Source organism: Oculina patagonica, chromosome 2 (assembly GCF_052425735.1).
Source record: "Oculina patagonica isolate OP01 chromosome 2, crgOcupat, whole genome shotgun sequence".
Classification (NCBI taxonomy): Eukaryota; Metazoa; Cnidaria; class Anthozoa; order Scleractinia; family Oculinidae; genus Oculina; species Oculina patagonica.
The window spans coordinates 31,472,958-31,494,646 of NC_135759.1; the positions used below are offsets into that span (position 1 = coordinate 31,472,958).

At 39.7% G+C, this 21,689-nt stretch overlaps 4 protein-coding genes and 1 long non-coding RNA gene across 7 annotated transcripts in view; 3 read left to right on the forward strand and 2 right to left on the reverse strand.

The window, feature by feature from the left end:
- Positions 1 to 605: 605 nt before the first annotated feature.
- Positions 606 to 3,537, forward strand: LOC144644128 (phospholipase A2-like). The gene is made up of 5 exons (XM_078503550.1): positions 606 to 929; positions 1,387 to 1,426; positions 1,504 to 1,654; positions 2,289 to 2,401; positions 3,331 to 3,537. The coding sequence occupies exons 1-5, from the start codon at positions 852 to 854 to the stop codon at positions 3,450 to 3,452; spliced, it is 504 nt and encodes a 167-aa protein (XP_078359676.1). The 5' UTR covers positions 606 to 851; the 3' UTR covers positions 3,453 to 3,537.
- A 3,150-nt stretch (positions 3,538 to 6,687) lies between these two features.
- Positions 6,688 to 9,871, forward strand: LOC144644155 (opsin, blue-sensitive-like). Of its 2 annotated transcripts, none has more exons than XM_078503580.1 (2): positions 6,688 to 7,673; positions 9,727 to 9,871. In XM_078503580.1, exons 1-2 carry the CDS (start codon positions 6,980 to 6,982, stop codon positions 9,729 to 9,731), a joined length of 699 nt encoding a protein of 232 aa, XP_078359706.1. In that variant the 5' UTR covers positions 6,688 to 6,979; the 3' UTR covers positions 9,732 to 9,871. The 2 variants fall into 2 exon arrangements, with proteins under 2 accessions (XP_078359706.1, XP_078359705.1); XM_078503579.1 differs by lacking the exon at positions 9,727 to 9,871 and having other exon boundaries at positions 6,688 to 6,809; positions 6,917 to 7,942.
- LOC144644153 (CUE domain-containing protein 2-like) overlaps positions 8,737 to 21,689 on the reverse strand; it is a 36,321-nt gene continuing 23,368 nt past the window's right edge. For both annotated transcript variants that reach the window (XM_078503575.1, XM_078503574.1), the window contains exons 8-9: positions 20,334 to 20,394; positions 8,737 to 9,442 (exon numbers count right to left, since the gene is read on the reverse strand). In XM_078503575.1, coding sequence (XP_078359701.1) covers positions 9,296 to 9,442; positions 20,334 to 20,394 — 208 coding nt within the window. In that variant the 3' untranslated portion in view covers positions 8,737 to 9,295. The remainder of the gene's footprint in view (positions 9,443 to 20,333; positions 20,395 to 21,689) is intronic.
- On the reverse strand, positions 13,130 to 18,088 carry LOC144638526 (uncharacterized). Its single transcript, XM_078497722.1, has one exon. The coding sequence runs from the start codon at positions 18,086 to 18,088 to the stop codon at positions 13,418 to 13,420; it is 4,671 nt and encodes a 1,556-aa protein (XP_078353848.1). The 3' UTR covers positions 13,130 to 13,417.
- On the forward strand, positions 19,740 to 20,438 carry LOC144644164 (uncharacterized). The gene is made up of 2 exons (XR_013569058.1): positions 19,740 to 20,120; positions 20,298 to 20,438. It is a non-coding gene; the product is annotated as an uncharacterized LOC144644164 (long non-coding RNA).

The following is a 21,689-nucleotide window of genomic DNA, read 5'->3' on the forward strand; positions in this document are numbered from 1 at the left end:
AAATAAAACACATCACTTTAAAACGATTTTCACTTTTATAAAGTGCGGCTCCTCCTCCTCCTCCTATGTGATTAACTGACGCAGTTACGTCCAGAGAGTATGAATATTCTTACCGCTTCTATTTAAAATGCTATAAAGAGTTTAAAGCCGGCTGCAAAGGTCCTAATAATTTGCTCCTTAACAGACCATGCTTTATAGGAGAATGAAATATATCACTTTCTTAGTTGTTTAGTTTTTACTGTTGTAAATGTGACAATTTGTCATTTGGTTAACGCAGCTGTGACGCAGTGAGATTTCTCTCATTAAACTTATCTGCTCTTGACATGGATCAAAGGCTGAGTAGCTTGTGTTCATAAAATAAGTTTACTTTCCAAATATAAGTTGATACAATAAGTTTACTTTCCAACCAATCAATACTTGAAATAAACCAATTGCTCTTGAGTGACAATCATGCAGTTCCAATCAATTGAAAACGGCTCTGATTGGTCAAAAACAAAACCTTTTAATTGCCAAATCAAATACTCCAGTTATAAGTTCATTGAATAATTTTACTTTCCAACTATGAGTCCATACAATAATTTTACTTTCCAACTATAAGTTTACTTTCTAACCAACCAATACTTGAAACGAACCAATAGCTCTCAAAACTGACTGACAATCAGTTCCAATCAATTAGAGACCATTCTGATTGGTCAACAACAAAGCAATGTAGTCGATAAGTTAAATGTTTTTTTGGATTGAAGTGAGTCATTTTGGACTATTTCTTGCTTAGCCTACGCTTTGAACCCATCTCGCAATACGCATTCACTGTTTTGCACCTTCCGGTCGTCTAAAAACGTCAGAAGACGAAAATGAGGACACTACTAACTTCCATTGTTGTTTTCATTTCCATTGCTGTATGCGTTTTGTCACTCCCATCTTCCTTCAAGGTAAGTTTTATTATTGAGGTACGTGTACGATAGGTAAAAGACGTTTTTCTACGTTGAAATATAAAAACATTCTGTAGCATAAACTTTGTTGGCATGTAACAGCTACCGGACTCCTTGCCAGCTCAGTTATGGATCTCTATTTTACATTGTCATGGGTTACGATACATCTCAAAAATTATGATTTTATTTATACGGTAATTCAGGTTTTAATAACTAGTAATTCTAAACGTACATTGCTATGTGTCTGTTAGAAGACTGTGGAACTCTGTAAACTCTTTGACTGAATCGCAATGATTATATTTGTGTACTTGGTCTTGGTGTATACTAAATATTTCTTGTATTTCGATTAAGCTATGTTTAGACATATTGAATTATCCTACCCAAAAAAAACAACCATTGTTACTAGTGACAAATCATGTTTATTAGCATAACTTTAATATTTTTATGTTGCTCACAGGAAAATGAAGAAGGAAAAGTGTCTTTGAAGATGGGACACGGTAAGAAGAAAATATCTTGCAATTTTATATAAGATCAAGCAGATTATACTGACCATTCGCTGACCTTCTTCTCACAGATGGCGTTGAGCATCCTAGAACTCGACGAAGTCTGCTGCAGTTTTACCAGATGATTTCATGCGCGACCAATAACAACCCGCTAAAATACAACTTTTATGGGTGTTATTGTGGACTAGGAGGCACTGGGACACCAGTGGACGGCCTTGACAGGTAAGTTACTTAAGCTTTTGCACTCATAAGTGGCGTAATCAGTGAACACTTGATGCACGGAAGAAAACAGCATAACGAGCGCATTCACTCTGCTAATGCTGTCCTCACTAGGAATAAGCATAAGCATAGGTACAAGAAAACGTAACTAATCGTTCTTCTTGTGCTTATACTTAAAGATTTTTCCCAGTGAAGGTAGCATAAAAAGAAGCCTGAGATAAGGTAAGGGCTAATGAAAATATAAACAATGTTCACCACCTGTGGTATTATGTTTTTTGTATTATGGTAACCTCCAGGTTTGGACGTAGTGCCCATCAGGCTGGAGATTAATGCGGTTTCCGTAGCATGAAGCGACTAGGGGTAATTCTACTCCTCCCTGGATGGGAAGCTAGTCTATCGCAGGGTTACAACCAGCATTAAATTCACCGATAACAATTTACATACCCGAGTGGAGAGAGGCACTTTGAGAATGGAGTGTTTTGCCCAAGAACACAGCGCAGTGACCCCGGCCAGTGCTCGAACCGAAGTCCAATGCGTTAGCCATTGGACCTTGCCTTCCATGTTTTTATTATGGCATAGTTTAAATAGTTTAAACCGGCCAGTAACAATCACATCAACAATGCTTATTATTCTGCAGATGTTGTGAGAAGCATGATGCATGTTACAGACAAATCAACCGCGACAAGCTGTGTCGGTTTTCTTGGAATATCTACAGCAAATCATACAAGAGGAAAGGATGCACTGGATGTGGTATGAGATACCCCTTACATTTATCTTGTTTGCTTGTTTTTTTTTGTTTTTTTTTTGGCCTGCAATCGTTTGGAAGATCTGTATTTTTTGAAATTAAATTTAAAAAAGTTTTTCATTTCCCTTATAATATTTCTCATTGTTGCCACTCGACGACTAGTTAGATGGCTTCTGTTTTTATTCGTCCGAGTGAAACAGAACCAATCAAAAAGTTGTTGAAAAGATGTCAGGAATTCTTCAAAAACGTAGTAGTGTCGCAACGATACGATGCGCATATGAAAGAAATGTGTCATCTTTTTTGGCAGTTGCTTCGTTTCTTGAGACCAAATCTGAGTCAGTCATAGCTGCCACGCCACTCGGAGTTATATATTGTACCAGTGAGAAGAAACGATGACTGATTCAGTTCATTTTTGCAAGCGTGACTGATACCTTGCATTAGAATCTGTTTAGATAACCATGTAATGTGAAACCTAGCCTCCAGAAGAAGAAGGCCAAACACATTGCTATCTTCACCACCAACTTGTAACCGGTACCATTTTTGAGACAGAAACGACACGACCTAGGATTTAAATTGAACCACCTTTCAGTCTAATTGAGTTCTGGGCCCTCTTGATCGATGTAAAAACAAATTAGATTGCCAAGGAAAACATGGAAAAGCCACAGGGAGAAGATGTGAGATTTCCAGGGAAAGGTTAAGGCTCTGATTGCCCTTATTTCCTTTTAAACACGTTTTTTCTGTAAAAGGAGTGTTTGATGACAAGTGACTTAACTACCAAAGACGCCTAGTACCCAAACCACTGTGCTATTTTTGAATCAAGACTGTTCTTCTAGCAGCTTCATACATGGGCAGGGTTTAGTTTAGCGCAAGTGATCAATCGCATCACTGTTGAATCTCTGTTTGAATTAACTGTCTTTCTTTGCAAATCTTGCAGCTTCCTCAAACGACAAATGTGAGCTTGCAATTTGCAAGTGTGACAGTGTTGCAGCCCAGTGCTTTGCAAGAAACAAGTTGAATCCTAAGTATGAAAACTATCCACAGAGAAAATGTAAATAAGCACGGCAAAACAGAAATGCATCTCATATTCAGCGCCATGTATATCACGTACTCAGTTGAATAAAATTGAGTTTAAACTGCTATACACCTGTCTGCTTTTTTTTTTTTTGGGGGGGGGGGGGGGGCTTGTTACACCGCCATATTCTCATCACCAACATAGAAAGAAATGTATGACAACCAACAAAGAGAAGAGATAAATCAAGCTTGGGCACTAAGGGGGGGGGGGGAAGAGGCAAGTATTTCCCTCCAGTTTAATCAGTGCTGCCATTAGAGGCTTTTCAATGAAAACGCGAACAAAGCAGGTTTTCACTTGCGACATAAGTGCAACATGAGCAGAACCTTAAGCACAACATAGGCACGTGCTAGAGGGCACCAGCCTCATGACATGAGCAAAATGGATCGGTAAATTTCTGTCCGACTGAGCAAAGTGGATCACCAAGAGATGGTCCCACACATTCCGGTCGGACCGAACGGACACGGACCTTTTCATTTGACATCCCACCGAAACTTTAACAAATTTTGGGTTAATGGAAATCACCCTTCATCTTCTGAAAAATACGTTTGTACTTACTGGTCAGACTTGAGTCACTCTAGTTTACATGAGAGAAAGCAAGGTGTCGACCTGTCATTGATCGGTAAAACAGGGAGGGCTGGCAGCAAAAGCGAGACAAACATAACTGGAATGAAAGCAATACTTGAACACCTAGCCAATTAGGACTCCTAGCAAGAAAAAAGCGTGGGAAAGTTCGCGCAAAGCAATTATTGATTGGTTTTGAATTTTCACCTGGGGTGCTTTCCTTTCCTACAGAACGACCAGTCGGACAAACTGTTGTAAAATGGAAAACGGTTTTTAATTAAACCGGGCCAACCGAACAGAACGGTCCTTTCCATTTTGCATTTCCCCTTTTCCCAAGACCCCGCATCTGCGCTATGAGAAGCTACTGAACTGAAGTAAGGCAATGTACCGATTTCTTAAAATGGATTGGTAAATTTCTGTCCGACCGAGCAAAGTGTATCACCTCCAGAGTTTGCCCAATTCGGACTGAACGGAAACGGACCTTTTCATTTCACAACCGACCGAAACTTTCAAAAATTTTGGGTTAATGGACATTACCCTTGATCTTATTTAAAATACGTTTGTTCTTATTGGTCAGACTCGAGCCACTCGAGCCGAATTTACAAAAGGCTAAGCAAACCCTAAACCAAAGTAAACACATCATTACTTTCGACAGTCAGTCAAAAACTGCTCCCTAAAAGACGGTTTACGTTTGTAAATAGAAACGGGTTGCTGTGTAAAAAATTGGTTTAAAAAACAAACTTTAATACAAAGTTGACATTTGTTTTGAATTAAACGAACCGTTGATAAGTACTGTTAATCTGCACGTGAACAATCCAATAAGTGCTCTTAAAATTTGAAATCATAGAAAAGTTTTCCTTTGTCACAAATGAAACTATCGTCGGTGTATTGTGGAAAGTAACGCAAAATAGGGAACAAAATAAGAAAAAAACTTTCGGGTAAGAGGGAGGGGGAAGCATCGATAAAGGTGCCATTCAAACCATCAGTGAATTTGACATCTTTGACAGATAAATTTGGATTTTGGAGTTGAGAAAAAAACAAAAGGAGAAAAAGCAGGTGCTCGTTACAGCGATTGCGTGCATAAGCGAGGTTATCCCAGTTGTTGGTCAGATGGACTTTTTAAGTGAGCTTCTAACTTTTATCGCGTTTTACAGAGATAAGTATTATGAAAAATCAATTAAACATTTAAACACAACAAACTTAAAACAACACCTTTGTCCAAGGTAATTACCATGGAAGCCGGACTAAATGCAACTTCTCTGAATTAATCTTACGACTGAATTTCGTAACTTTTCTAGGCACTTGAAAAGTAAAAAATTGCTATATTTAATAAATCCTGATTACAAAATCCTTATACTGAAGTGTCAGGATAATTGAACTATGGAGTCGTTGTATTGAACAAGCTGTCAGATTTTATTTTAGTCAAGGAAGCCATTTACACACGGCACCATTAAACATGACTCTAAAACTTCACCATTAACAAAAGGAGCCACAAATGTGATGGATTAACTTTGAACGACATCTTTCAGCTAAAGTGTACTTTAAAATATGTATTAGTAAACACTTGGAGCAAACCTTGTTATTTTACTTACTTTTTTCTGTATCTTTTGATTTTTTTTTTAGTTGTTTACTGTCGCATGTTGCAAACTCGCGAAAGACCGAACAATTCGATTATTAAATCGAATTGCACGAAAAAATTCTGATATTAAAACATGGAAACTTTTAAAATTTTCAACCACCTGGCGTTTATTTCCTGTAAATAGAAATAAAACCATTAAGATAACAGTGATACTGCGGTTAATCTAAAAGAAAAAATACCGCGCACGCCATACGAGTACGAACTTTCAATTTTGTATGCGATGACATATGTAAGCCACAAGGGAAGAGTCGACAAGAAATAAACGTTTCGTGACACTCGATAAATTCATTTCATGTCTTATTCACAAATAATCGGGACAATGTTTTTCTTTACATATATTTAGCTTTGCATGATTTCTTAACAAAAACAAATCTCTCTGACAACCAAGCACACCGAAGACTTATAATGCCTAATAAATGTTTTACTGACCTTACAGTTTAAAACACTCCACATTCACTTTTATCGGTTAAAATTCGATTTCAGGACGAAACAACAGTCAAAAGGCGTTTTTTTTTTCTTCATTCGGTGACACAAACTCAAAGTGATATTTAAAAGTAAAAAAAAAAAAAAAAAAACAAGGACAAATTGATTTAATTAAATGGACGGGCGTTACGCCGATTTTGGTTTAACGAAAACACTTAGGGATATCGCTTGATAGCATGTTTATTAGCGAAAGGACAAATAGTTGTATGCTGTGGTTTTGGAAGAGTTATAATTCTATTGAAGCACTATCCAAATTAGAAATAAGCTACATGTACTACGAAATCCGAAAACGAGGATTTTTCGCACAGCAAAAACACTTTGTTAGAGAATATACATTTGTGAGTATATTTAGAGAATTAAAGGGCCGATATACTGTGTTTGCTTCCGACATACGGTATTAACAGACGGACGTTACGCTAATCCGCGATAGTGTTTTCTAAAAGTAAGCTGTTTACACTCGACAAATCAGCAGAGTGGTTGCTTATTGGATCCCGCGTCGCGCTTGCGTGAGCCTCTTCAGTGTCACAGGTTGAAAACATACCCATTGAACTTGGAATCGGTCCATGCGTGCAGAACTGGAGAAAGAAACTCCCTTAACAAATGCAGCTCTTAGTTGCCGGGAGGGAACTAAACAAAAAGCCAGTATTATCACTTAATGGCAAGTCACCGTTATATCAGTAATCTGCGGCCGAATTGCGCTATTCGTATTGGATAATGCATTGGTTTTACAATTTCTATCTGATATAGCTTTTATCTACGTTTCAGGCGATACGCATTCGCAGATATTTGGACAAAACTGCGAGAAACAATCAACACTGACTTCAAGAAATGACGACGCCGCACATTGTGATACCTATAAGCATCTTAGCAGTTCTTGTTTTGATCGCTAATGGCGCAGTCTGCATCCTCGTGTGTATAAACAGGAATCTAAGAACTTACACGAATGGCTTCATCGTTTCATTGGCAGTGTCCGATATGTTAGTAGGAGTGACGCTGTTTCTTCAGTATGCCTTATCATTCGACTCGCCTCTGGCGCTTAATATCTTATACACCACCTCCTTGGTTGGAAGCGTGGCTAATTTGAGCGCTGTAACATTTGACCGACACTTGGCATGTATGAAGCCGTTCAACTACACTCATATTATTGCCAAGCATTTTGGAACGATCGTGACCTTTTGTTGGATTACAGCGGTGACCTCGGCTGTTCTTCCAGTCTGTTGGGTTGACAGCCATGTTGCAGCTTTAGCGCTAAAGATATATCAGTTTTGTATCCTGATATTGGGTATCGCGGCCCCCTATATTTGGATCTTTGTGTGCTATTTGCGGATCTTCCGTCAAGTTTGTAAAATCGTCAAGAGAGAGAAACAAATCGCCAGCTCTGTGCAGGAGGGAAGTTATAACGATTCAAGAGCGAGGAGAGTATCGTCGGAGGCGAAAGTCGCTAAAGTATTCGGAGTGATTGCTGTGATGTTTGTTTTGAGCTGGTTGCCAATCATTTGGACTACTTTAGTCCACGCAGTTGGTAAGCCACATCTATTGCCCGAGGCAATGACTGTGCTCTCCCCATTTACCCTAGCCTTCGGTTCACTCATAAATCCCATACTATACTCCTTTATGAAGCCGGATTTTAGAACTGTTTGTAAAAAGCTACTTTATTTGAATACATCGCCACGGTTTTCATTCAACAAGGAGAATTGCCCGCACAACAACGACGGTGAATTTCCCGGTACAAGCGCAATAACGGCTCCTTCCATGTTAAACTCGCAGTCTCTGTCACAACTAAACATTTAACAATTCTTTACTTATGCAAAACAAAACTAGAAGCATAAAAAAATTTCTACAAAAGAAGATAAATGGGTTCCGAGTTTATTTACGGATGTACAACAAAAAACAGGTGGTACAGCGAATGAAAACAAAGCTTCAGTTTGAATCAGTAATTCAAGTTTCCAAAGTCGAGCGAACAACGCTAAATCGTTTGCTGCTAATGCGTCGATTGTTTTATACACTGAAATAACAAAAGATCTATGCTGGTGCTTTTGAAAAATTGAAGCACCGATGCCCATTTGACGACATTATCCTATCAACGATGATGAAATAATGTTTTTATAGGCTTTTAAATTGAGCTTCTAATGTGCGGTAGGCCATTTTTGAACAATATCTATCTTCTGTAAAGATTTAAGCACACTTAACGAAATCTACATATATATCTACAAGCACTTTCGCCGCTAAAAGGGGCAAAACCATTGCCTGTTAAAACAATTAATGTGTTCTTTAACATTGGCTATATACAGCGTGAATTGTATACTACATCATAAGGGTTTTTCAGAAAAGGTTTCGGCAATTGTTACAAATTTCTCTCGGATAAATGGATTAAATTTTGGAGTATTGGGTGTAAATGACAATTGCTAAGACACATAAAAGCTATGTACAACAGCTGTTTAGACATAAGATAAACTATAAAAGCAAATACCGCATTGTAAAAAGTTGTCAAGTGCCATACAAGTCAGGAATAGAAATCAATTAACAGTGCTAAAAAGGTGTAAATCTTAAAAAGCCAAGAGCGGCTAAAAAAACGATGTCGTGAGTTCCGTGTTACCGCGTGTTTAATAAAGTATGCGTGCCACGTGGAAACGGACAATCGAGAAAATTGATTAAAAAAACAATATGATTATGACTTATAAAAGATAAAAACCCGTTTTGATGCATTAAAGTAAAATACGATTCCTGTATAATAAAGTAAAACCTTTTTTGGCAAAATTTTTGGCCTAAGAATTAAAAACAATGTTAACGACGGTATTTTCTAGTTTAAAATAACGCATCTCGATAATTTCTTTTCAGAATAAAGTGCTTCTAAGACGTCTTTGTCGTCGATTCTTGCGGCAGTCGAAACGCGTAACATGTCGAACATGCGAAAGACACCCATTTTCGCCAACACCATTTGGCTTGTCTCCTCTTCCGTTGCGATTTTGACGAAATAATCCTCTTGTTCATCTGTACCTAAATTTATATTAACCTGCGCGAGGTGAAGTGTCAACGTTTTGCAACGTCCTCGCGTAGGTGTTTTCAGCACACGCGAGTTCACGCGCGCGTTGGGTACAGCAGACGATTATTCAGCGCGAATGTAAATTTTACGCGCGTAGAGTTTCAGTGGAAACGATATTTTCGCGCCGGTTTAATGTTCACATACGTCTTCTTCATTTCCTCTGATTCTTCTTGTTTTACATAAGAAAACCGTTCGCCTTTGGTGCTTACGACTTGATTGTTTCGATATCGAACCAGTCTCTTTTCTTCCTGAAATAAAACGAAACGAGAAGTGTTGGAAGAAAACGAGTATTACCTTTTACATGTCAACACAGAACGAAAACATATGATAATATTTTGCCTCAATTTAACAAGTGTTACTTAGCAACACAGCTGCTAAAAATAGCAAGCTCAGTGAATACTCGGAGGCGGCTTTCTGACAGTGATAGGGGCTTGTTCTTTCGGCTAAATAACGATAATGGTAATCTAGCCTAAGTAGCTGGTGATTTCGTTGCGCACAGTTGAAACTATTACTTTCCATGCAAATGTTTCAGGTTGATAGTCAACTTCCACCAGATGCGATTTACTCGTATGCGGCTAGCGTTTTGGTCCGCAGAATGATGTCTTAGTGGCCTGAGGAAGCTTGCACCTACAGTATTTTATGATAATGGCCACACCCACAAAAACCCTACAGTTTTCCGCTTAAATGGTTAAAGTGTCTATCCAGCCTACAGGTTTTTTGTGGTTTTCGTATCTCTATAATGCATAGACAAGTTTTCTAAAAGAAATTTTTGGATTCCGCCACTTTTTCGCTGCAAAATCGAGCTTTAAAGTTCCCGTTTCGGCCACGCCCAAAGAAGTTGACCGGGAGTCAAGACCAGAAAGAGTCTGGGTTCCAGACCGGCTGTGACGTCAGATCAGGAACCGCGAAATCTTGCCGCCATTTGAAGTCAGCATTTCTTCTGTAATAGCGAGGAGATACTGACGGTAGAAATATACCAGATAGATGCGTCGTTGCTGTACGCTTGAATACTCCAAACGAAGAAAAGGGTATTGCGCTGCATTTTGGGGTGATATGAGAACAGAAGCAAAGGCTAGAAGGAAAAAGTAGATGGACTTCGGCAAGTTAAAACGTGCAAAGTGGAATCCGAGTGCTTCGTCTGCCGTCTGTGCTTGCTACTTCGCTCCCAGGGATATTACAAGAAGACATTCCTTTGAAAATCTTCAATGCCAACGGTCGCTGATCTAACATGATATTGGCATTGTTCCTGTGCCAAGATTTCACCGGAATACTTAACTTTGTTCAGTCGAAGTCGTCATCGGGTATTCATTACTCATTATTCATTTGATTGAGTGTCTGTTCTCGAACGAAAAGAAAAAAACTAAAAGTAAACGTCGCCAACTTCCCAAGAGATTTTTATTGCATATTGTCAACCATCGTGTAGAAATAATAAGCGAGCAAGCGTCGCCAAGCAAAGATAACATGAAGCTGAAGCGACGTTCGATTTGTCGACCAGTCAAGGTAAAGCGAATTATTTCTCCCTCGAATATCGCTTGAATTTCGATTTCTGTTTCTTGTAAGTCTTGTTCATAAAGTCTTATTAAAATGTGATCTTTATAATCGAAGTCACTGCGCTCGTACGTAGCTTTTCAGGATTTCAACTCCCATACATGTAAAGTTATAATTTTATCGATCGGTCTCTGCAGGCGCTATTGTTTGTTTAAATTGCGTACAATGAAAAGTTTATCAAAGCTTTCACAGCCTAAAGTAAGCATTGTCACAATGAAAAGAAAAGTTTTTCTAAGTTATAAAAGTTAAAAAATCGATAGGTTATGACTGTTTGTTAATCGTTTTTGAGACAATCAGTCGCACTTATCATAAGCGCGTGTTGTCGGCATTTCTAAACGCGTGAAAAGTCGCTTGTATTTTTATTAGGCTGTAACAAGAAGGACTAAAGTAGCTCGTATTTTAATAAGCTGTTATAAGAAGGACTAATAAAAGTAATAAACATGTTTATTAATATCAATCTTTTGCGTATCAACTAAGGGCACATTTATTTGCAACATACGCAAATCTACCGACGCGACAAGTTTCGTTTCAAAACAAACAAGCATACCACTTTCAAGTCAATGTGTTGTGTGAGTGTCAAGGGCAATTTTCGGGAATAATAGTGCTTACAGTCTATTCGTTATATTGTTTTCATTTTCGTTTCACATCTGTAATGAAAATTAAAAGGTATACAGCCTGAGAACGCAGATTGATTTCCGTCCGTCTTTGTAGGTTTCGCGACGCGTCAAGTTTCCATTCAAAGCTTTCTGGAGTGAATTTGCGTACAAAATGCAAATTTAACGCGCAGAGTGAGTGTTTGGAAAAAGTATTTATATACCGGTATGTGTCTAATTCCACGACTCTGTTAAGCTGGTTTTGTAATTTTCGTTCCCTCTCTTCAATAAGTTGCTTCTCTCGATTATATTCTTCTATCCATGCATCGTCCGCTAGAGGTTCTCGAGAGTAAGCGCGTTCTTCTTTGTTACTCTTATCTTCTACTGCAGTGCAAGCGAGCGATTCGAGTTCTCCGGACTCGATCTCTTCGTTCGAATCAGATGAACTGCTAGTCACGTCTTCTTCAGATAAGAAATCGCTGTCTTGTGAGTATTCCATCCAAACTCGAAGAATTCTTGGGAAAAACAAACCTTATGTTGTGGCTGTCAAGCAAATAAACAAATGCAAACGCTTCGAGCGGTTCCTGATATGACGTCACTCATCACCAATCCTCGATCATGCGGTCAACTTCTTTGGGCGTGGCCGAAGCGGGAACTTTAAAGCTCGATTTTGCAGCGAAAAAGTGGCGGAATCCAAAAATTTCTTTTAGAATACTTGTTTATGCATTAAAGAGATACGAAAACCACAAAAAAACTGTTGGCTGGATAGACACTAATGTCTTGAAAGGCTCGCTGTTCATCGGTGCCTCGCTCATAATTTACTCAATATCCGTTATAAGTTCTATCTGATATACCGTAGAAATCTGCGACTTTAATTATTATATTTATTCAAAGTCCTTTTCTGGAAGGCTTATTTTTAGGGAGGGCTTATATACAGGGGAGGGGAATTATTTTCGGATAGAAATTTGCGTTTCAAAAATCTTTGGGTTTCTAGATGGACATGTTAGAATATCACATGGTAATACTCTACATCACATGGTAATACTCTACACTTGTTAAACAATCATTGCAGGTCTCTGAGCAAACTCTGTAACGACGTAAAAATACAAAACACGCTTTACGTAATGTTTAATGAGCAGCAGTGTTTTATCAAGTTTAAAACACGGGGCGCAGCCGAGTGTTTTAGACTTGATAAAACACGAACTGCGAATTTATTTAACGGCTTCAAAATATTCTGATGTAGATCAACTCATTCTTGCACTAATATTTAGATTTGTAGTTGTTTTGGCCTAGAAAATTGGACGTAAAGTTTAGCCGTGTCTTTATCAGATATAAAGACACTCATTAAACATTAATTTCTTTTGTATTTTCTTTATGAATTATTAATGAGTTTTTGAAAATAGGTGTAAAAATGACCCATTATTAAATAGTCCATGAGCCAGACCTCAAAATTTTACATTTTGGTACCACTTTGAGGGACCAAACGCCTTATTCATTTTTGGAAAGACACATATCCATGGATGTTAAAAAACATTGATGGACTTGAATGGGATGTAGCTGAGGGGTTAATTCGGCAATAATTTCACCACCCTCTAGAGCAAGGACTAGCAGAAGGGAAGAAAGAGCCGGCACCAATTACATAGTGTTGTGACTTCGTAACAAACAAATCTATAACCCTTACATTTCCTTGATCATACTATAACGAAGATTTAAACATTATCTTTAGATTTATTAAGGGTGCGGTAACAATCGTTTCCATGGCAACCAAATTGTCAGTAAAAAGCCAAGGCCTAATAACTTTGTGCACCATTTATTGACCTTCAGATTTTCCGATCCTGAATTCACTTTTTAACTATGCTGGTACATTGTATCTATCGTATTGAACACCGAAAAGGACTGTTATGCATGTGTTCTTCCTGTGTGTCCTTCCTTCTAGTGTCAAGAACATATACTATACAAAACCTTTGAAAGCACTGAATATGAAAGATCTACCTTGAGCATGAGTAGGCTTCAGAAACTTTGTATCAAATTTGTTACACCTCACTTGATAAACATAGACTACTAGCTGGCAGCATAACAAAGTTAATCCTCATCGCCTGAGCTATCTTCGGAATCAGACTCTTGCCCTTCTAAATTCTCATCTTGCCAATTGTTGCAGTCCTGCAGCCTACAGGTAGTGGTACACTTCAGACCATTGGCTAGGCACTGGCAATTTGGCAGCTTGCATACTGAGGTGCACTTGCAAGAAAGAAACTCTATGACGACATCTGGGGCAGGTGATCCGGTCATCCAGCAAATTGCAAGGTTGCCATCTTCATTACACCATCCATGACCAATTGGATTAGGAATTCTAGGACACGTTTCAAGAGCACGGCGCCACACTCCAGCCTGGTAGTTCGCACGTAGGCTGTGCATGAACAGGCAATCTTGACATGGTGGTAGTTGCCCTGATTCGATCTCTCCCTTCTTGGCTCTAAACAGCTGGTACCGTAGGTCATTCACGGTATTAGATGGACATCGGTTTGCATACAATTTACAGGTAAACTCTTGGAGCACACTGAAGAGTGTACTTGACATCGACCAGTCCTTTCCCAGTTGGCTAAATGCATCTTGGTACTTTCTGTTCTTCTGTACCAGCTTCAAGGCACTGATTTTGCCTTTTCCTCCGAAAGCACTCACAGTATCACACCCAGTGAATGCATGCATTCCGGGAAGTGCACTACACATGTTGTGACCAACAGCAGCAGCAACCTTCAGAACATCAACGAATCTCTCTCTGTTTTGGGTGCCGCACTTGATGAACAAATGGCAGCCAAATGTAGGAGCAACCGAGAGGCAAATGATAAGGACATCCGTATCTTCTGATGCGATGATGACGGAACTGGAATCTTCTGCTGCATGGTTTGCGTGGAGTAACATGCGCGTGTCTGCCTCCTCTTGTGTAGTGGACAAAGCGGGAACTTCACTTGAAGTGTCACTCGTCAGCTTGAAGCATGTATTTTCACACGTGATATACATGACTTTGTCGTGGAGCTTTGATCTCAATGCTTGCTTCTGCCAGTCCTGTGCTAGGAACTTGATCAAGTTGGTTTTACTTTTTGATGACGACAGAAGACGCCTCCACTGCTTGACTTTGTGGCCAGCAACGATTTTGCCAAAGAGAAGACCACTGTCTGACCCACGATTGACACGTTCAGCATTCTTTATGGACTCGTCTTTGTAAACATCAAATACCACATCCACTCGGTAGCTTTCTGACCCAGCACGTAATGCAGACACGAAAAGAGCCTCTGAAAGTTCACCGAAAGTTTTGTTCTCTCCGTGGGCTTTCTGTACAAGACTCATCCCATCGATCACACAGGCTGATGGTCGAGGAATGACTTCTGCCAAGGAAACATTTTTCTCCAGCTGTCGTGCTAAGGTGGCCTTGCTTGTTTTCTTAAGGGTGCCATCACAGTTTCCAAGTGACCATGGTAATGGCCCAAGTGGGTGAGCCAGAACTGAACTCATGTCCAACTTTCTGCTGGTAGCAATGAGTACCATGTGGCCAAATAACTTGTGGTCAGCTTTGAGAATAGCCTCCTTAGTAGTGCCTTTGGCCACTTTCGGTTTGTTCATATCAGAAAATGTTTTCAACTTCTGCTTGGGTAGTGGATCATGAAAGGGCTTCTTTCTGCTTTCAACTCGGTCATCTTGGAAGTGCTTGTATGCTGTTTCGCCAACTTGCTTTGCTGTGAGAAGATCCGTTGCAACATCAGCTGGGGCAACAGTAGCTGTTGAAAGGCTAATCAGCTCGGTCGGCTCACCGCTAAATGGATTTATCCATTCATTTTCCATCAAATCAAGAATGGATTGAACAGCTGCTTCATCCTTTCGAATACGAGATGATTCTAAGTCGTGATGGCTGATGCCAGGTTGCCTGATATCAGTCAGTTCCCGTATTTGTTTCAAGCAAGTGCTTCTGTGCTCTGCTGTAAGGTAATAGCGGCTCAATGCAGCTGGCTTGAGGCTGAATCCTTTGGTTCCTCCGGCAGTTTGTGTGTCCTTGTTGACTGTTTCTTCAATGGTTTGGTCAACTGGTATCCGGCCAAAGGGATTCTGTGTGCCCAACTGTACAGAAAATCCTCCATTCTCAAGCTGGACATGGACATCTGGATGATCAATTGAAAGTCGGGTCATCTCAGTGTAGTAAACGGAGAGGTAACGACTGTAATTCACTCTGTCGTAAGCAAAACACCACGGGAGAACAGCACGGATGGCATACAGATGGAGCATCCAGTTGCCTTCTCTTGAAGATCTAATCAAATGCAGAAGTGTCTCAACCATGTCCATGTACGACATCCAAAATTGTGCCAAATGCCCTGCCTCAGTTCTCAGGAAAGAAAGATAATCCTGATAGAGATCAAACAAATAGGCAAACCGCGGACTGTTGAGAACCGCATCTAGGTTTTTCTGCCGATTAACGTTGACAATCAGTGCTCGCGTGTCATCCAACAAGGACTGTAACTCTCCAGGGGAAGCTTGTTTCCCTTCAAACCACTTAAGGAAACCTTTCCAAGCTAGTCTCTGAAGCGCCTCAAATACAAGCTTGTGAAGGCGTATCCCTCGGTTGTACTGCTGGCCATTTAAAACTCGATCTACAGAACCTTCTGTGATGACTTCGGACTCAACAGCCAGATCCCGTAGTCCTGCATCAAGGAAACGCTTTCCAATAACCGCCAGGAAGTTGCAAATTGTGTGAAACGCGCCCATTCTCAGTACAATTGGTTGGAACTTGTCTGGGTGTTTCCAGGTGATTTCTGCTGCCTTTGCATACATGGCTTGGTCGAAAACACACACAATGTCCTTTAGATGAAGAGATTCTTTGATCTTGAGAGCTTGGTTTAACACTTCATTCACTGTGCTCATTGCTGTCGCTGGTGCGTTAATAGTTGGAAGGTAACCTACTGTGTCCTGGTTGACAGGAGTTTCATCTCTCGTCATGATGTTAAAACCAGTCCACCCACTAATGTTCTGCTCAGTGGTGTTAATTTGTCTTGCCATACACCAAGTAAAGTTCTTCATGTTCGCTGTTTTGATGGCATCGCTAGAATCAACTGGTAGCAGTTTTATTTCTGGCGGGCCAACACGCTCACCAGCGTTAAAACTTGGCAAAAGAAACTGTGCTTGTTCGATGCTTCTTTTCTTTTGCTTTGGCATTGTCGTAGCAGGTGTTGGTGCTTCAACTGTGTGTACCATTGGCTGAACCACGATGCCATTTACACGGTGAGATGTTCCACCTCCACTGAGAGTTTCCTCCAGTCGGTCAATGTTGTCAAACGCCAATGTTGTAGGCACACCAGGATAGATGTTTGATGGCAACATAACACCCATTTGCTCATCACTTTCAATCTTTTTCATACACAGTGCAGTTTCTATTTCCTCCAGTTTTGAATATGACACGCCATGGCCAAGCCGGTTTAACAGCTTAATCACTTCCACGTTTCCAGTGAGTGTTTTTACAGCCCAGGGAAGCAGGATGTGCTTGGCTGTAGTACACGACCCTCCGCTTACTGCAAACATGCAGTCTTGGGAAACGGAGTAGATAAACCTATTCACACGGGACGTCATAGGCTTCTCTGTGTCACCTGCCACAAGGGTCTGCAGGAATGCTGTCAGGAGGGGCGTTAAAGGTAGATAATCCTTATCCAACTCATGTGGTTCAGGAGGCCATCCAAGGTGTGCTTCATCTTGGGATTTCTTCAACTCGTCTCTGACGTATAATGCTGTCTTCTTGACCAGTTGTAATGGATCTGATTTACCTTCTTTCATGGACTTTAGCTCTCCTTTCATTCTCATTTGCTCAGCTGCCAAAGTAGTGATCTTTAGGTTATCAGGAATTATAAGGAGTTTTCCATTGTCGTCAGGAAAAATCAACAGACTTTCCCCAAATTCTCCCTCCAATTTACGGCGGATGTGCTTCTTAGTACTGGCTTGTACGTCTTCAACACCATGCGCTTTCATGTACAGAACTAGCTGGCCTGTCAAATCCACCATAGGCAAAACCCGGGGATTCGAAAACAATTCTTCCCTTATGTTAGCAAAGAGCATCTGGTAGGCATCGTCTTCAGCATCTGCATACATCCTGTCCCCATCTTTTCCTTTATCCAGATTGTCGCTGGGTTTATAGTATTCTCGTGTGTAATCGCGGTAGCAAGTCTTGTGATAATGAGCCTCCGCAGCAACCAATTCTCGAGACGTCACTGTTAATATCTTGCTATCCCTCTTGGCAGTGGCCACAGCTCTAACTTTTTCATCTGCACGAAGTTCACTTGCTTGAATAAGTGGCTCCCTGGAGTGTGATCGTTTTATGTATTTGTTGCCTTTGTCACAGAAAATACATATCTTTTGATACACCCGGGAACTGCTGGAAGCTCTCTTAGAAGAAGATAGCTGTTCATCACGAGGGTCTTCGGTCACGGTATTGGCAATCTTTGATTGTAAGCTGTTCAGCGTCTTCTTGTGCGTAAAGGCACTCCTACATTCTCGATGGTAATAAACAGCAGGAACAGCTTCATTGCTGGTCGGCAGTTGTAGGATGGGTTCGAATTTGTGCATTTCTGCTGCTTTTCGAAGGGTGACCCATGATGACTGATCTTTTGGTGTTACTAGTTCTATGCGTGGAGCTTTCACAGAGCATATTACACAGGTTGTAAAGTCAGTGTCAACACGTGCCCTCTTTGAAGGCCTCTCATCTGAATCCGGAGACGACATTTGCCGTTACTGTCACAAGCACGCACATGACTGAACGTTGAAGAAAGAGAAAATTGCGTCATTTAACTACCTTATTACATGAAATTTTCGCGACACGTTAATTTCGCGAATTTCGCGATTCCAAAAAAAATCGCGAAATTAAAGTGACGCGAACAATAAGTGTCGCGAACATAACATGAGGCGAAAATTAAGTGACTCACATTATAATAATAATAATAATAATAATATGAATTTATAGAGCGCTACATCTAATAAAAATCCGTAGCGCTTTACAATAATAACAGATAAAAAATTTAACAATAAATGACCATAATTTACACATGTAAACAAAACGGAAAAATAATAATGATAAACTATAAATCATAGGCCCGTTTAAACAAGAGTGTTTTAAGTTTTTGCTTGAATTCCTCTAGAGAGGCACATAGTCTTAAGTTGTCCGGTAAACTGTTCCATAGTTTCGGGGCAGTATAGGAAAAGGCTCTACAGCCATATGTCAATAATCAAGAAAGAATAAGTCTAGTACCACTGAAGGAAGGAATTATCAATCTAAATGGATTTTGTCGTCAATTGACTCAAGAACAATAACTCATGCACGTACAAGCATGACCTACTTGTAGACATTGTGAGGATCGGACTGCTCTGTTGTTGCTATTGCCGAGATTTAGTCCCGCCCTTGCGTTTTTGTTAATTTTGACGTTATTGTTCCTTTGATGAAGTCGTTTAATTTAATTCAAGGGCATGTTAAATAATACTGCCAAAGAAATATTAATTGTTTCTTACTCAAAAACGCGAAATTAAAGTGATTCAAAATACAAAATTTTCGCAAAATCGCGAAATTTAAGTGTCGCGAAATATGCGCACCTCAAAATCGCGAAATTAACGTGTCGCGAAAATTTCATGTAATAAGGTATTTAATTAGTTTTCTATGAAATGTTGCTAGCCTAGAATTATGAATTACACTGAACGTATAGCTGAACAAGTAAATCGAGTTGCCCAATCTGCCAACCATAATTATTGCCTGTAACAATGTAATTATAAGTCAACTTGATCACTAGGTTCACCACTATGGTACCTGTAAGTTCGTACAGTTTGACATCGATAACCTTTCTAAGTACTATTTTGGCTATAGCACTTCAAATATTACTGCTTTTAAGGTTTTCTTATCTTAGAAACTCGTCAAAAGGCATTTAAACATGATAAATTTGCTTAAAATGCCATAATAGACAGATATACTTACAGTTCTGGCCTCTCAACATTCCGCCATCTTGGATTCCAAGGATACACGTCATGTAAGACATCACAAAATATACTTTCGTTGTTATTTGCTTTTTTATGCGAACGAATGGGATAAATGCAGACATTTTAACATAATTCCCAAACGGAATAGCATTAGTTTACATATTTAATTCAACAGTTGTGAATGTTAGGGAATTATAGGCATTTTGATAAGAAATACATTTCATGGCCGCCATCTTGGATTTTCACTCTCCAGGTGATATAAAAGCCTACGTTTAATGTTGCTTAGCTACAAAGAGGACAGGTCCATCAAAGTTTTTTGGGTTCTACATACAACAGGTATTAATAAAAACCAGGTAGCGTCTGGTCCCTCCACATGGTACCAGTAGGTGGTCTGGCTCATGGACTAAAAGGGACACTGTCACCAGTTTCACTTAAAAAAAAATCAAGAGCCTATAAAATACATATGGAAACTACAAAAAGTGGGCCATCAGGAACTTTAGATCTCAACTTGAAAAAGTCAGGCTGATTTTTTCAAGTTTTGTTCTTGTGGACGGGAAAAACACTAAAAACTATTATGGCTCCCTTCTTCTTTCGACAACAATTTCTTTTTCTCCATCTTGATGTACTAGGTGCATTACATGGGCGAGAAGACCTATTTGCCAATTTTAGTACTTTTTACCGAAAAGCATCCCCGTGACAGTGTCCTTTTTATGATCGACTGCTTATGGCTGTGGTGATTCACAAATTGTTTAAACATTTTTGTCAACCGGAGTAACTGGTACAGTAAACTCTCGTTATAGCGGACACGCTCGGGACTTCGTTTAGGGTCCGTATTAGCGAGAGTCCGTAATAGCGGGAGTCATTTCCAGTCAAACCTCTATAGCCGGGGATCTGAATTTTGTCCGTAATAGCGAGTGTCCGTAATAGCGGGGTGTCCGCAAGGCGAGAGTTGACTGTATAGACAAAGAAGCTGATCCGGCTCTAATGTCCCTGTGTTTGTGTTTACCTGTTTGTGAAGTGTTGGTTGATGTGCTTTGTCTTCTTGATCAACCTCAACATACCCGTATCTAAATAAAACAAAAGTAGCAATAAAAAACAGATTACAAATGCATTGCAATTCCAATTCGATAGCATTAGCCGTTCTCTCCCCATGGAATCCAGCTTACACTTAGATTTACAGTTTCACGCTGCAAAACGCAATGCCATCCCAATTAATGAAATATGTCGAATTCCGCCAACGTACAGGACCCCATTTAGAGAGCTTAAAAGGGGCTTTGGAGTAAATATTCACTACAGAGCAGGACTCGAGACTAGCTTTTTTGTTAACTGGCCAAGTCGCGGGAAACTTTGATTTCACAAGCCAAAACAAATTTATGACTAGCCAGAACGTTCAAGTACACTTGCACTTTGGTGGAGGCACTTTGCCATATTCACTGGCTCTCTTATCATTATGTTTAGGAGATGGAGTATTTTCCTTGTTTTCATCACTTTTTTTACCCTTTGAATATCCATGAGAAATGCATCATGTTAAATACTTTTAAAGTTGTGTTACTTCCCTCCTTGGGCCTTGTACTACAAATTACATTGATGGACATCAATCATCTCCCCTTTTTTCCAAAACCACTAAAATCTTTTGAATTTATACTAGTCATTTGGGCTAGTAAAAGCCCAAAACCTACTAGCCAAAACTGCATTTCTACTTACCTGTGGCTAGTTTGCTACCGTTAGTCTCGAGCCCTGAAAGAGGTTATTAAGATCGCCCACATCACCTTATGTTACCATAGCTAGTATGTTGGTGGTGTGGCAGCTCGTTTTGGTACAGTTATTATCTTATATCGTGTAATGGGGATTTTAAAGAGGTTTTGATAGAATGTGTATCATGGAATATAAAACTTGTTAAGATATCTTGTAAATTTAACAGGTAAATAACAAAGTAACACCACTTGTTTCACCTTCGTAGTCAGATTGAAAATATAAAATAACAGATTGAAAATAAACAGCGACAAATGCAATATTCATTTACGAATTTGTGCTAGTATTCAATATTCTTTATTTCCCTTCGTTTTCCGAATCTCTGAGGGCGGTAGAGAAAGAGAGTTTTGCTGGTCTTTCTCACTTCGCGGCAAGTGCACATCTGTTGTTGCACAGTTTCCCCGACGATTCAACAATGAAGCGGCAGCAATCCTTGCTGTCCTTTCACTTCCATGAAAATAAAAACAATCACAAAGGCAAAGAGGTAAAAATAATTCCAGAAGTGAGAAATATTACTTAATATAATAGTTATTTTCAAAAACATGCAAAATGCAGAAAATAGTTGATTGCTTTAATAGTTGACCGTAGCTGACGCGTGGTGAAGACAAAG